Genomic DNA, 14,791 nt, shown 5'->3' with positions numbered 1-14,791 from the left:
AGTTTTCAGTGTTTTACAAATACACATAAAGCATAAATTTTGGCTTTAAAAAAAGCCACATTCAACCTGATTCTGGATTTAAAACAAAACTGCTGTTAAATCCTTAAGTATTATACATGGTACTATAACTTTTGGAAGGCTACTAATTTGGTAGAATGCTGCCTCATCATGGAATACCATAAATCATTAAAAATCCTATAAAAATTTTAGCAAACTACCATCTCGTTACTAAAAGGGTATGTAGTTACTCTTATTCCTGAAAATATAAAACAATCAGAGCCTTCCAGTGTATCTGATGCTTCTGTTTCTTTTGGTAGGAATTATACTTTCATTTCATGGATCCCAGTCAGGAATATAAAAATTATGGAATTTTTAAAATTATTTGGAATAACCAGAAAAAGCAATTATTCATAACAGAAAAATAAAGACTTTCTAAAAAGCTTTTTTGACTTTGTCATTCATGGTTCTGTTCTTAACAAAGCACTGCTTCTTGAGAATAGCCCAAAGTGATAAAATTACTTCAGTACTTTTTTTATAAAATATTCAAAACATTTTAAAATCCTAAATAAATTGATATTCTTAAGGACTGAGGATATCATTGGATTTTTGTTACTTCCTCAGTATTTAAATTTGGTGTTGTAGTTCAGGGAAAAAAACAGGGTTGTTATAATAATACTTGCTGCTTACTAAACAGCAGGTTCTCTTGAGCATCATCTGCCTTATCTGTAAAGTTAATACATAAAGCAATCAACAAATAATTCTGGAATAAAAAGTATGCTCTGCCTACCACAAAGAAATACCCTAAGAACAAAAGGAATACTATCAATGAAAATACTTTCATCAATGTAAAATTAAGTTTCATTATTAAGACCAGTCCTAGGTTGGCAAGCTGCTTCTTAAAGGACCAGATGGTAAAGATTTTTACCCTTTGTGGGCCAAGAGGCAAAAATCGAGGCTATTATATGTGTACTTACGTAGCCATTTATGATGTAACCACATTGAAAAATATATAAACCATTCTTAGCTTCCTGCTGTTAAAAAAAGAAAGAAAAAAAACAGGCAACCAACCCAAGTTATATTAATAAGATGGAGACTTACAGCCTTACTTAGCCTGTAAGTCTCCACTTCTTACCTCCAAAACAGGGATACAGGTTGAGTATCCCTTATCCAAAATGCTTGGGACCAGATGTATTTCAGATTTTGAATTTTTTCGGATTTTGGAGTATTTTCATTTTACCAGTTCAGCATCCCTAATCCAAAAATCTGAAATCCAAAATGCTCCAGCGAGTATTTCCTTTGAGCATCATGTTGGCACTCAAATATTTGGGATTTTGGAGCATTTCAGATCTTCAGATTAGGGATACTCAACCTATAGGATTATCAAGATTAAAAAATAGTTAATACATATATTCATATATAAGATCATAAATATTTCATAAATATAGTATTTAATGCATCTCAATAAACAATATAGCTAATATTTAATGCAAAGATAAGAGGCAACAGGGTCAATAGCTGCTTAATAGGTGATACATGGATCAGGAGCCAAAGCTCTAGACAGTGTTTTCAGTAAACTGATAGAAGTATACTCCTAATATGATATTTACCTATCTCTTCATTATGGGAATAACTTTCTACATATGATCTGTATTTTTCAGATACTTTCTAGACAAAAACGTTTGGCATCAAGACATCTAGTGTGTTTCACACTAGAACACCAATATATGCCTAGAGTGTACCTGGTATATCTGGTGATGGGAGAGAGGAAAAACTGGCTATGAGATGATAATTATTGAAGCTGGATGATGAGTACATGAGAATTTAGTACACTATTCCAAGTTTGAAATTAGTAATGTGCCAGTAATTGGCTGGAGAAGGGGGAGGGATAAAAGGAAGAGAATCCCTGATCTGCTGCATTTACCAATTTCCGTGGTGCAAATATTCCTAGCATGGCCAATTTAAGTTACTGACATATCATTAAAGGCAGAGTTGGAAAGAGATGTGCAAAAATGTCTCCCAACCAGTAGACGCCAGCTTTCTACAATAAATTTTTTATCATGAAGTTAAAAAAATTAAACTGCAACATATTATGGAATAAAATGAAATATTCGCATCAATTAATTTTAAAATATAATACAAAGCTGTGTTTACTATAGCTGGCCTCTTATCCACCACTACCATCACCCCAGCACAGTCTGAGAAGCAATTCCACATTAAGTGGTCTTTCACTTTAAGCTGCATCTTAGCTATACTGCTTTGTATTTGAGCAGTGTTTTTAAATCTTCCATATATTACTCAAGAAGGCTGATCAAATGAACTATCTATAATCTTTGAGCAATTAAAAATATTATTTCTTCCTATTTTGTTCATTATGCTAGATTTGGATATTCTAAACAGTTTATCATTCTCCTAGCTATTTAAAAGCTTACTAGTTTAAAGAGCCATACTGAAGTGCCTTTTTGAACCAAATTTACCAGTTTATTCATTCTACTAGTAAGCAGGATATTCACTATCAAAAACAAAGAAATTTATGTAGACTTCTTAGATTTCTTTAAATCACTGAAAACTGATGCAAAATACTTACAGGTACAAAAAAAAAACAAAATACTTATAGATACTAATTGACTAGGTATTGACAAAGTATTCTACCTCTGCCACATCCTATTATTAAATGACTAAACTATCATATATAAATTCAATTTTATTCTTACTTACTCAATGTGGAAAATCTCTGCATCACAGAACTGAGGAAAATTATGTTTTCTGTAAACTATAAAAGGCCAACAAAATCAAATCATATTGGATAAAATGAACAATTTTGAAATAGAAGCCAATATATAATGTACCCTAAAAGAAACCCTGGTTATATAAAAACTTTTAAAGTCACTTTGTTTTTTTCTTTTTGAGCACCCTAGTTTTATCTTTTTCTAATGCTATTTTTAAGCCAACAATGCAGGTAAAATATCATTTACCCTTGAAAATAGATTTAGCATAGTTTTATTAAAATTAAAAATACCATTTAACAAGGTGAGGCAGAAAAGTATTAAGAGCATGAACTGGAGTCGGTGGTCAGTCTGGGTTGAAATTGGCTCCATGATTTACTATCTGTGACTTTAGGCAAGCTGCTTAACCTCCGACTTCATTATCTCATTTGTGAAATAGAGGTAAATAATAAACCATGTACTTATTAGGGGTATACCTGGATTATGCATGTAAAGCGCTTATAGTGCCTAGCACATAGTAAGTACCTAGTAAATGTTAGCCATTAATATTATTATGGGTATAGAAAAATCAAATTCACTATTTGCAAAATGTGTACACTAAATGTTGACTATCAAGGAAGTCAAAATTCAATCTCACAAGTCTTATTTAGTTACAGAGTCTTTGAATGGATACGTTTTTGAAGCTAAAAAATGAGAACCTAATATTTCATGCATGTTATATGAATCATCAATAAATTCTTCCTAGAAAAACAATACTATACCCAATTGTCAGATTCTTGCCAGCAAAAGCCTGAGAGTCCCCTTGGACCTATAATTACATTCCTATTTTGTCTTTCCGGTATTTTATGTTAATCTTATCAATTTTGTTGATAAGATGTTGAAGAAACCATAGAATATACACAGCGCTACACATTATTGTTATAGAATGTTTGGTCCCTCCCATCATAATTATAGTTTAATGTAGTTGTTGAAAAACTTAACAATACCAACCTGCAATTCTTTTTTCTTTTTATACAAATACAAGTTAATTAGTTGCTCTATTCAGTTGCAATTTTTTATTTTTATAAAACTTTGCAAAGCTATGAACATGGAAACCTTAAGAATCACCTAAGCTTTTTACATAAGTAAATTTCAAGTTGATAGTCTGTCCACTTTGAACTACTTATAATTAACAGGAGGCTTAACACAGTAATATCTCAGACAAGGAAAGGGCATTAATTCTGCAGGCAGGTAGCAATGAAAATGCCAAACCTGAACAATCAGTCACTGACTATTTCCTTATACAGTTTGAGTAAAAGATATAGACTACAGAATGAAGTAAAAGTAAATATAAAATTTATCTTCCCCAAATAATACAATTCTACTTTATGTAAGTCTTGAGGTTTAACTATGACATCAACAAAAATTAATGAACTCAGGGAATTAGTTCTCTCTTGTGAGGGAATAAAAAAAAAGCATATATAATTTTAAATTAGAAAAAATGAACGGCAATTTGCAAGCAAAAGAAAACCAGATTCACATTCTACTATTTACATTTGTTCTATTCACACGTCAAAATTAAAGTATTTCTTTTCATTAGATAATTAAAAATAAACACTTAAAAAAATGCATTTTACTGCATCAATACTGTGGGAAGAAGATTAACTCTGAATTTAGAAATGCTCTCTAGAGCAAAATTAACTTAACCTTTCTGGGGCCAACTGGCCTATCATTTAGATCTTTAATAGCAGCCATAGCTTCATTATAGTTTACCATAGCAACAACGGCTTCCCCTGTAGGTAATCCTTGCTCATTATACTGTATCGAAACTGAATCAGGTATGACTCTGTAACCATGGAAAAAGTCTAAAATTTCATTAACATTAGCTTTAAATGGAAGATTCATTATCTTAATAGGAGTTACTCTACCTGAACCACAATTTAACTTTGGATCAGGAATAAATCGCCCCTCAGGAAAACCTCCCATATTATGCTTTCCAAAATCAAACTTGCCACCTTCTGGGCGACCAAAATTCACAAAAGGGCGATGACTTCTAAAATCATCAGGCGGGCTCCTAAAATCCTCACCAGAAGGTCTAAAATTGTCAGGAAGTCTAGGGTCCTCCTCTGGAGCTTCCCTAAGGTCTTCCTCAGGGAGCTGCCTGAAGTCCTCATCAGAAGGGCATCTAAAATCTTCCTCCTGGGAGCTTCTGAAGTCCTTATCGGGAGGGCGCCTAAAGTCTTCATCAGGAGGGCCCCTGAAGTCTTCATCTGGTGGGTGCCTGAACTCTTCCTCTCGGGAGCGCCTGAAATGCTCCTGCAGTGGACGCCTGAAATGCTCTTGGGGCGGACGCCTGAAATGCTCCTGGGGCGGACGCCTGAAATGCTCCGGGGGTGGCCGTCTAAAGTGCTCCGTGGGTGGCCGCCTGAAGTGCTCCGGAGGTGGTCGCCTGAAATACTCCGGGGGCCGCCGCCGGAAGTGCTCCTGGGATGGCCGTCTAAAATGCTCCTGGGGCAAATGCCTGTAGTCTTCCTCAGGGGAATGCCTGAAATCCTCTTCTGAGGGCCTCCGAAAGTCTTCCTCGGGTGGCCGTCTCAAGTCCACCTCAGGTGGCCGCCTCAACTCCACGTCGGGTGGCCGTCTCCAGTCCTCCTCAGGTGGCCGCCTGAAATCTCCCTCTGGAGGCCACCTGAAGTCTTCCTCGGGGGGTTGCCTGAAGTCCTCTTCAGGAAGCTGCCTGAAGTCCCCCTTGGGAGACCGCCTGAAATCCTCCTTCAGTGGCCGCCTCCAATCCTCCTCAAGAGGCCACCTCCAGTCCTCCTCCCTACAGTGCCTGAAGTCATCCTCCGGGGGGTGCCTGAAGTCCTCTTCCCAAGGGCGGCGGAAGTCCTCCTCAGAAGGCCGCCTGAAGTGCTCCTTCCGAGGGCGCCTGAAGTCCTCTGGGGAACGCCTGAACTCCTCTGGGGGGAACCTGCAATCTTCTGAAGAGTGCCTGAAGTCTTCTGGAGCGCGCCTATCTGGCTGTCGGAAATCCCCCTGGGGATGCTTGAAGTTATCCAGTTGCCTCAAGTCCTCTAGCTGATGTCTGAAGTTTTCAGAAGGGCCAACTGAGTACACTGGTGCATCTTTTGAGTCAAATAAATGGGAATGGTCATCTCTATCACATGACTCTGGATAGACTTGCATTTTCTCACTGGACATCAAGGAAAAATTTACACCAAACTCCTGCATTTGTGCCTCAGATATAAGTCTTAATAATACCTCTGTCCCTAAGAATCTTCGTCGGTTTAAACGTTCGGCTTTCACGGCCTGTTCTTCTGATTTAAATTTCACCAATGCTTCTCCCAGACCAACTCCTTTGTCATCATAAAGCAAGTAAATGTCATTCTCAGCGAGAGAAAAGTCTGCAAAGAACTTCTGCACTTCAACTTTTGTAACATCAAATGGAAAATTTCTTATATATATGCACAGCTTCTGGCCAGAGTAGCCTTCTTGAGAGTATTTTTGTGAAACATGTCCAGGCCTCTCTTTCTCTATTGACCCTGGTCTCTTCTTTTCGTAACATTCAATGAACTTCAGCATCTGTTTTCTAGAAACTGGATCAATATGAACTGGACGATATTGTAAAACAGTCTTATGTAAACCCAGAGCAGTATTATAGTCTTTCAGAGTCTTGAACATCACAAAGGCATATCTTGTTCTTCTTTCATCTTTATATAAAAATCTAATCTGTTCATTAGTCAGATCAGTATCTCTAAAGAAATTTCTTAAATCCCTTTTATTAATACTTAGGGACAGATTTTTTAAGTGAACATAAAATCCAAGAGGGGAACGAGAACGTGTTCTTCTTGGAGATTTTGAATGAGACCATTTTCGAAAATGTCTATCATTAATTCCTCTTGGTGGAGAACGTTCTTCAGATCTCATAGGAACTTCATCCTCCTTAACTGCATTACCACCAAATTCAATCCACTGTTGTTCTGATCCTTGCATTACTTCTATAAATCGTGAACCCATAAAACTTCTATGACATTTAAGACCTCCTGAAGCATCAATACATGAAGCAAATTTTACTATGGCGTCACCATTATTTCGGCCATCATGATGTTTTAGGAAAATTACTCCATCCACACACAAACCAGAGAAAAAGACACGTACGTCATCTTCATTTACTAAGTAAGGCAAACCTCGTAGAAACAAGTAAGGATTCTCAGCCTTCAATGGCCTTGTCTTTCTTGGCCTTAAATCACCATGTCCTGTACCATTAGTATGAAACCCAGCATCTTGATTAATCGAAGAGCCATATCCAGAATTACTTGCTTCTTCCTTAATTGCCTCAGTAAAATTAGATAGGCTGCCAACCCCTGATGCCCCAGATCCTGGTCGCCCTCTTCCCACACGATCAGTTCTTTTCATGTCTATAATCTTCTGCATTTCTGCCTTGCTACTAAGAAAGAGCTCTACAGATGAATCCTTGATAAACCCTCCTGAACGGCTTACGGCACGTCTTGCATCTTCATCTGTTGCAAAAATAATAAAAGCCTCCCCAATTTCCCCTCCAATTATATGCACTCCTCCATCAGGAATAGTCAATCCCGTGAAGAAGTGACGAATATCCACAGGCCCCGCAATAAAAGGAAGCCCAAGTAAACGGATGACTACAGCCATGCTGAGCTCAAACCACAGCAATAATGACCTGCAGACAAAAAGGTACACATAATAGCAAGTCTTATTTTTGAAGTACCTTAGCCCAAACTAAACTTAACAATTACCTGGTTCCTGCTTCCTTCAGCATTTATAAATGAAAACAAGATACAAGTTCACAGAAATATTGATCTTATCTAATTATTAAAGAAAACAAAGAATAAACTTTCTCCCATCTAAACATACAAATAAACCAACTACCTTCATAAAATATGAAATATCACCTATCCTATACATGAAGAACATCAAAAATATCAAATCTTCCTTTGTAAGTATGCCAAATGCTGCTTCATAACAAGACCAAACTACTTTCAGACTAATTTAAAAACATTGTCTTCTACTGAAACATGAGAGAGCTTTGTGAACTGAAGTATTTTACCAACTACAATGAATTTTACATATTTAGAAAAGCCATCTATGATTAGTATACAATTGCTGCTCATGATGATAAAATGCCTACCACTAGTGTATCACTGACCAAACATAAAGAACAGAGGCCATGGGTACCTAAAAGTACTATTCTATTGTATAGGTTTTTTTTGATAAGCCTCTGTGAAAAACCTTAAACTCTAGATATCTTACCTTTTTTTTTTTTATTTCTTGGAGACCTGTTAATTCTGTAAAAGCAACTTAACTGTGGAAAGAAAATGAAATATAATTAATCCTTGAACCCTATAATTTATCTTAATGCCAGATTAGGATATCCATTTCAGGATTACCTATCAAAAGTGAAGCAACATAAGGAACCATAATTAGGCCATTACAAAATGGTCTTCTTTGTTCTAAGGGGAAACTAATCATCCTTCTGCAAAAAGGAGGTGTGATATCCAAGTAAACATCTGCAAATGATTACAAAATAAAACACTTGCTAAAAATTAAACTACTCCTTGATTAGAAGTAGAACCAGTGAGAGAAATGTTACATATGTTGAATACAGTGCTGGATACCTGGATGCATAAATTTGTCAAGGTTCACTAAATTCTATCCTTAATTAAGGTCTATGCACTTTGCTATCTGGAATGTTTACATCCACTTTAAAAAAAAACTGTTCTACGAGTAAAATGTCAATTTAATAACAAAAATTCAAAAAAAAAAAGACCTTCAATCACTTTGCCATCCAATTCTCTTGCTATTCTCCCTTTCAAAACATAAGATGAAATCAAGTAAATAAGACAACCATTCAAAACAATACAATAAATGAAGAAAACAGCAAAGCTTAAAATTCAAAAATCAATTTTTAAAGCAATAAATCCAAACCTATGGCTACCAACTGGATACAATTTAAAGTTCTACAAATACAGCTCACGCTTCCAAACAGGGAAACAAATTTCATGACTCCAATATAATTAAGGCAACTACTACAATATCCCTAAAACCAAAAATCTCAGTACTACTCATCTCATTCTCCTAAAACAGTTAAGCATTAAAGTCCATCTCAAGCCAAAGAGAAAATGCTAAGATAATAGAATTTTATTATGCCAACAGCCTTATTCCATTTCAACTACCCTGCACTCTATTGAGGAAACCTAAATGACAATGTAGAAAAGTAAAAATATAATAAAAATTCATTAATCTGGAATATTGGGATTACCAGTTTACTGAAAAATCTCAATGTAGTATTTTTATAAGGAAACTTGCATCTAATACTTCCAGGGATACCCAAACTAACAGGATTTAATGAAGTCTTACCAAATAAGTTTTTAAGACCTGCCGAATTAATAATTATAATTTACATGTTTTTATTGTGCAAATAAATGTTGCTTTAATCCAGTACTTACACTTAAGTACTACTGTTCCACAAAGTGGGGTTCGAAGACATTCACTGAGGTCTGCAAGGTTTGTATTCCTTTAAAAAAGGGTCCATAAATTAAACTTTTTAAACTACGAGCTAACCTAACAAAGATATCAAGAAATTACATTCTGCATTTGAAAAATATTAATGAGGTTTAGAATTAAAATATCTGCACAGTACCGAAAAAAAAAAAAAAAAAAGATTATAAGCCTAGTTTCTTCCACAAACCAAGATCCACACCAACACTTCAACAAAAACTGTAAATATGGTTTCTGGACAATAAATCCACATTAAAGTCTCAAGACTCCCTCCTATGCAAACTGGCTTAGTTACTTTTAAGATATTTTAGAGAACAGCATGAAGATACACATCACTTTGTCTCACCTAAACTTTTTTAAAAATTTAAAAAGGATTTACCCTGAGAACATAAATTCATTTATAAGAAAAAACAGAAACATTTCAAGGAATAATTATATGTCAAATTCAAAAAAAAAATCTGTAGTAATTTATCCTCCCTGACTTAAAAACAATCTTTCAACTAAGTAGTTTCATAAACGCAAATCTCATGAATTCCAATTCAAACAGACTATTTTAAGTTTGTTCTAATATGCCACAGTTATATATAACTAACACTTAAATTTCTCTGCCCTTGAGGTAGGAGGGTAATGTGCCATTTATCTTTCTACAATAACACACTGAGGAGACTACCTATATATGAGACCAGCTCCCCAAATGAGCATTTGTCCTGTGGTTCCAATATTCTATTTAATTAAGCAAATTCCCCAGAAATTATATTCTTAACACATTAAATTATGCAAAAAGCAAAATATACAAATTACCTTAAAGTACTTTGCACTTAAATTTTTTCTAGAAATGAATACAGAAAGTATTTTGTGACTTTGTGTTCATTTAAAGACACAGTAATCTGTTAGACTTCAATGAAAAGAAAGTGGATCCCTAAAAGCTCATATAAGGGTAAGTTACTGAAATTAAGAGTGCATTTTAAATAACTTTGCTGATTTTATCCAGCCATTAATCCCACTTAATTACCATTATAACTAAAAAAATATAAAAACTGCATCTTCTAATCAAGACTGAGAGGGACAAGGAATGGGAAACAGAAGGGAGGCTGAATTTAAATAGGTATTATCTCAGATCCATTTAATTTTTAACTAGAGAATAAAAAGTCATTTTACAGACATAGGGAGAGAATGCTCTTTTACCCTTTGGGACTAATTTCTTAAAACCCAGTTATGATGTAGCATTTCAGATTCTGAACGTTGAGTTTCCTTCTCCTGCAGAAAACAGTCTACCCCAGTCCACAATTATTCTTCACGATGATCTGCCTTTTATAATGTAGATGGTTAAAATAAAAATCGCAAGTATGACCACCGAGAGCTTAAGAGGAACTGTAAATGAAGATGAATCCAAGCGGCACAGGGGCTCCCACAACATCCATTATCCTCAAACTGGATCATCCGAAGGCATCGATTCTACAGCCCACAGCCTTTGTCCACACTCCCAGGGGTCAGAGATTCCTTCTTTCGCGCCAGGCCAAAGTTGCTACGCGGGATCCGATGCTGTCGCCAGACCTTCAGCCAAAATCAGCCTTCAAATTAACCTGGACCGCCCAACCTCCGTGCCTTTCCGTTACGCCGTCCCAAGGGCAAACATTCCACCCTAACTCGCCAGAGGGTGAAGTGCCCCCAAATCTAACTGAAACACTTGCCCTTCTCAAACCTAACGAGCTGGGCCTTCAGCATTTATCTACCACCAATGACTATGATGACACGGCAAAGAAAAAAATACCTATGAAATCCTTGGAGATCTTCACTCTCAAGATCACTGGGAAGCGCATACACACCACCACATGGAAGCTGACGGGAGACGGAGAGTCGGTGTTTAGCAAGAAAAGAGGGTGCCCTAACGGCAGAAGCTACGCTAGATCCTGGCGCGGCCGCCGGCCCCGCCTTTCCCTGTTCTTCCGGCTTGGTCGCAAACCCCTCCCCAGCCCCGACGCCCCAAGGGAAACTGCTTCGCACTTGGCAATAAACACACACCACTGCTGCCGAGTCGGACACACAAGACCGGGGCCTGAGGGCGCTCCTCGTCGCAGCAGCCTCCCCAGAACACGCAGAACCCTCAGTGAGCCTAGAAGAAAATGGCGCCCACTCGCCCCTCCAGGCCGGACAAACGGACGTACAGTTTGTCTGCCCATGCGCTCTCCAGGCGTAACCCACCGCCCCGGCGCCGCGGCCTCGCTTGCGCACGCGCCCTGCCGCTACCTCGCTTCCCTTGTTAGGAAGGGAGGCGGGGCCCCGCGTTTGGTGAGCTCCCGCGCATGCGCAGCTCCTAACCGACGCGGGAACCTCGCCCTGGAAAAGGCGAAATCCGGAGGCAAAGCTAGGGCTCAACCGGTTGTTGTAACGAGAATCTTCACTAGACATTTGCCGAAGTACACCGGCAAACGTTCGAGATTTCCAGGAGTTAAGGAAACAGATGCAGATGTGGAGAAAAGTTGGCGATTTGTCTTAAGTGTTTCAGTTAGTGTGCGACGTAAAGCATCTTCTGAAAGGCTCTTGTAAACTATAAAAGGCCATAGAAATGTGGGTGAATAGTACCCACCATATAGGGCAGTTATGAAAAATAAATGATGCTTATAAAACAGCACAGTCCCTAGCACACAATAAATTCCGGTATAACTTAGAAATCAAGAAGGGTGGGCCAGAATTATGATATTCTTATCATAATTCCAAGCCTAACTATGGCACTTACTAGCTATATTACTTTAGTTGCTGAATCTTTCTGTATCTCAATTTTTTTTTTTTTTGAGACAAGGCTTCTCTGTCACCCAGGCTAGAGTGCAGTGGCGTCATCGTAGCTCACTGCAGCCTCAAACTCCTGGGCTGAAGCCATCCTCCTGCCTCAGCCTCCTGAGTAGCTGGGACTACAGACACACGCCACCAAGGCCAACTACTATTTTTTATTTTTTAGCAGAGACGCGGGTCTCGCTCTTGCTCAGGCTTGTCTTGAACTCTGACCTCAAACAATCCTCCCCCTCGGTCTCCCAGAGTGTTAGGATTACAGGTGTGAGCCACCACTTGGGGCCCATGCCTCAATTTCTTAATCTATCAAATCAAGATGACAATAGTATGGTTGTTGTGTAGATAAAATGACCATACGCACACACATATACATACATATCAGTAAGTGAGGCACATTGTAAAGCACCAAGAAAGGCATGTAACATGAAATCTTACATGTTGCTCTGGTGGACCTCATGCTCCTTGCCAACTTGTCCTCTGTAGCGGTCCTCAGAGATACCACTACAAAACCCCTAGGGATCACTGAAGCACAATCTGGACACTACTGATTAAATTAAGGAGCTTGGTCAGTTGTATGTGACAGAAGTCAGGTTCCAGAGACTTAACAGAGTCAACCAATGATGTGTGGTAAATAAGAACTAAACAGGACCCCCCCCCCCAAATTCCATCCTAAATAATTTCTTACCTGAGGTAAATGTGAGTCTTGTCTCCAGGATGGAAAGATTGAAGAGAATGGGATCTTGACACTCTTATCAATTCTATAGGTTACCAAAGGAGGCATGTAGAAAGGATACTGTGTTTTACTGCTGAAGTTTTGGATCTCAAATCTCAGTAGAACTCATTTCTAGTGCATAGGGCAAGACCACATGTGAAACTGGATGTCTCTTTCTGCTTAGGCTTCCTTGCCCTGGGATTCCATCTAATCCCAGGTATATTAATAAAAAACAAAAGGAAGAAGTACCTAAGAATCTAAAGACAAACTCTAAAGAGAGACAATCTAAGGAGAAAACAAAAAAATGTGAGCCCGTAGACCATGTCATATGGACACAAAAAAATTCTGTCCCTTAGGACTATAGCCAGAAACCTCGCAGTCCTAACCCTAACCCACATTGGCTCTCTGCCCTCTCTTCCCGAAGATGAAATGAGAAGAGAAAGCATTGAGCTTTCCTCACAGTTTGGAAGTTGGCAATAAACTAGGGGAATGAAAGGAATTAGGCAAGTTTGGATTTATTTTTTTCCATTTCAACAGATGTTTTAAATGGTTACAATGTGCCAGGCCCAGTGCCACTGCCGAGGAGACAGTGGTGAACAAAAATACACGTGGTCCTTGCTCTCAGGAAGCTTGGAGTCCAGGAGGGGGAAGAAAAACTAATGAAAGAATAACCCAACTAAATGTACATTTACCACAGGGAGAAGCGCTATAAAAAAAGAAGTACATGTTGGTGTGAAAGTATTTCATAGAGGGCCTGGGCTGGTCAAGAAGGACAGGAGATGTTCCCTAAGGAAGTAACGAATGAGTTGCAAGGAAAGGAGGAGTTAACAAAGTAAAGGGAAATTGCTGGGAAGGGGAGGGTGAGGAGGGAGTGATCCAGGCAGAGAAGTGCATGGACTTGGCAGCATTCAGAGAAGGGAAAGAAGACTAGTGCACAGGACAATGCTAGGCTGCAGGAAGAAGTCAGACCATGCTGAGGGTTATGGCTCATGTTAAAGACTTTGAACTTTGCATAGAAAAACCAATGAACTCTTTTAAGCAAAGAGGTGACATATTACACTTGTATTTCAAAGGATTACTCCAGCTGTGGTATGGAGAATGGATTAGAGGATGGCAAGAGTGTGTCCATGAACACAGGTTAACAGGTTATTTTGGCTTCCAGTTGAAAGGAACTGTTTAAGCACAGGTATTTGTTTCTATTTCTTCCAGAAAGCCTAACAAAATAACAGTAAAGAAACTAAGACAAAAACTGAATAAAGAGAATAGAGTAGGAGGCAACAGCAATAAAACTCTGCAAGCAGGAAGCAGATGGACAGGTGATCATTTCTTCTGTGAATCTAGGAGGGCTGTATCCTAAATTGACAGTGGGAAAACCTAAGAAGCAACATGATACACAACAAAGAAGTCCTCAAAGGCTTAGGAGGCATTCATAGCTTCTGTTGGGGAGGGAGAGTGAAAGAATAATTGGTTGTACATCAGTTAATATAGCACTTAAGATGTACATTTCCTCTTTCCTTCTGGTACCTAGAAACCTGTCTCTCCCTGACTCCAACAGAAGATTGAAGGTTTAATCTCTGGAGAGAGTATGACTAGGCATCAATGGGTACAATTTCAATCAGGGGTTCTATATATAAAAGAGTGGCATGATGTGAATGATGAAACTGAATGATGAAACTCACACCCTCTTTCCCCACTAAATCTGCAGCCAGGCTTAAAATCTCCAGGGAGAAGAAGAGAAGAATCTTTCTAGGGAATTTGATCAGCATGATGGGGTAGGGAGTGGGGGTGGGAAGAATGAGCGATTCTCCTATGAAACAGCCCAGGCAGATGACCTTACATATTGTAGCTCAGTCAACAAGCCCTGACTATCTTTGTAGAGCTCCTAATTAGCTTCTCAACCTGCCCCACTTTTGTATGTGTGAATAGCAAAGGGTCATCAGATTTAGGAGGAAAGCCCCTAACACAAAACATAACTATGAAGAAACAGGGATTATGCAGTAGAAGAAAATGTTAAAACACTGTTAGTAATGTTCTTTTTTTTTTTTTTTTTTTTTTT

General features: G+C 38.2%; 2 protein-coding genes across 2 annotated transcripts; one reads left to right on the top strand and one right to left on the bottom strand.

Moving 5' to 3' along the window:
• Positions 1-4,384: 4,384 nt before the first annotated feature.
• Positions 4,385-7,370, bottom strand: RBM12B (RNA binding motif protein 12B). The gene has a single exon (XM_012643661.1). The coding sequence runs from the start codon at positions 7,368-7,370 to the stop codon at positions 4,389-4,391; it is 2,982 nt and encodes a 993-aa protein (XP_012499115.1). The 3' UTR covers positions 4,385-4,388.
• Positions 7,371-10,501: 3,131 nt separating this feature from the next.
• Positions 10,502-11,783, top strand: LOC105809696. The gene has a single exon (XM_012643536.1). The coding sequence runs from the start codon at positions 10,614-10,616 to the stop codon at positions 11,781-11,783; it is 1,170 nt and encodes a 389-aa protein (XP_012498990.1). The 5' UTR covers positions 10,502-10,613.
• The last annotated feature ends 3,008 nt before the right edge of the window (positions 11,784-14,791 follow it).

Source organism: Propithecus coquereli, unplaced genomic scaffold, assembly GCF_000956105.1.
Source record: "Propithecus coquereli isolate 6110/MARCELLA unplaced genomic scaffold, Pcoq_1.0 Scaffold2, whole genome shotgun sequence".
Taxonomy (NCBI): Eukaryota; Metazoa; Chordata; class Mammalia; order Primates; family Indriidae; genus Propithecus; species Propithecus coquereli.
Note: the sequence above shows the minus strand (reverse complement) of the source record. Positions and strands in the feature narration are given on the sequence as shown.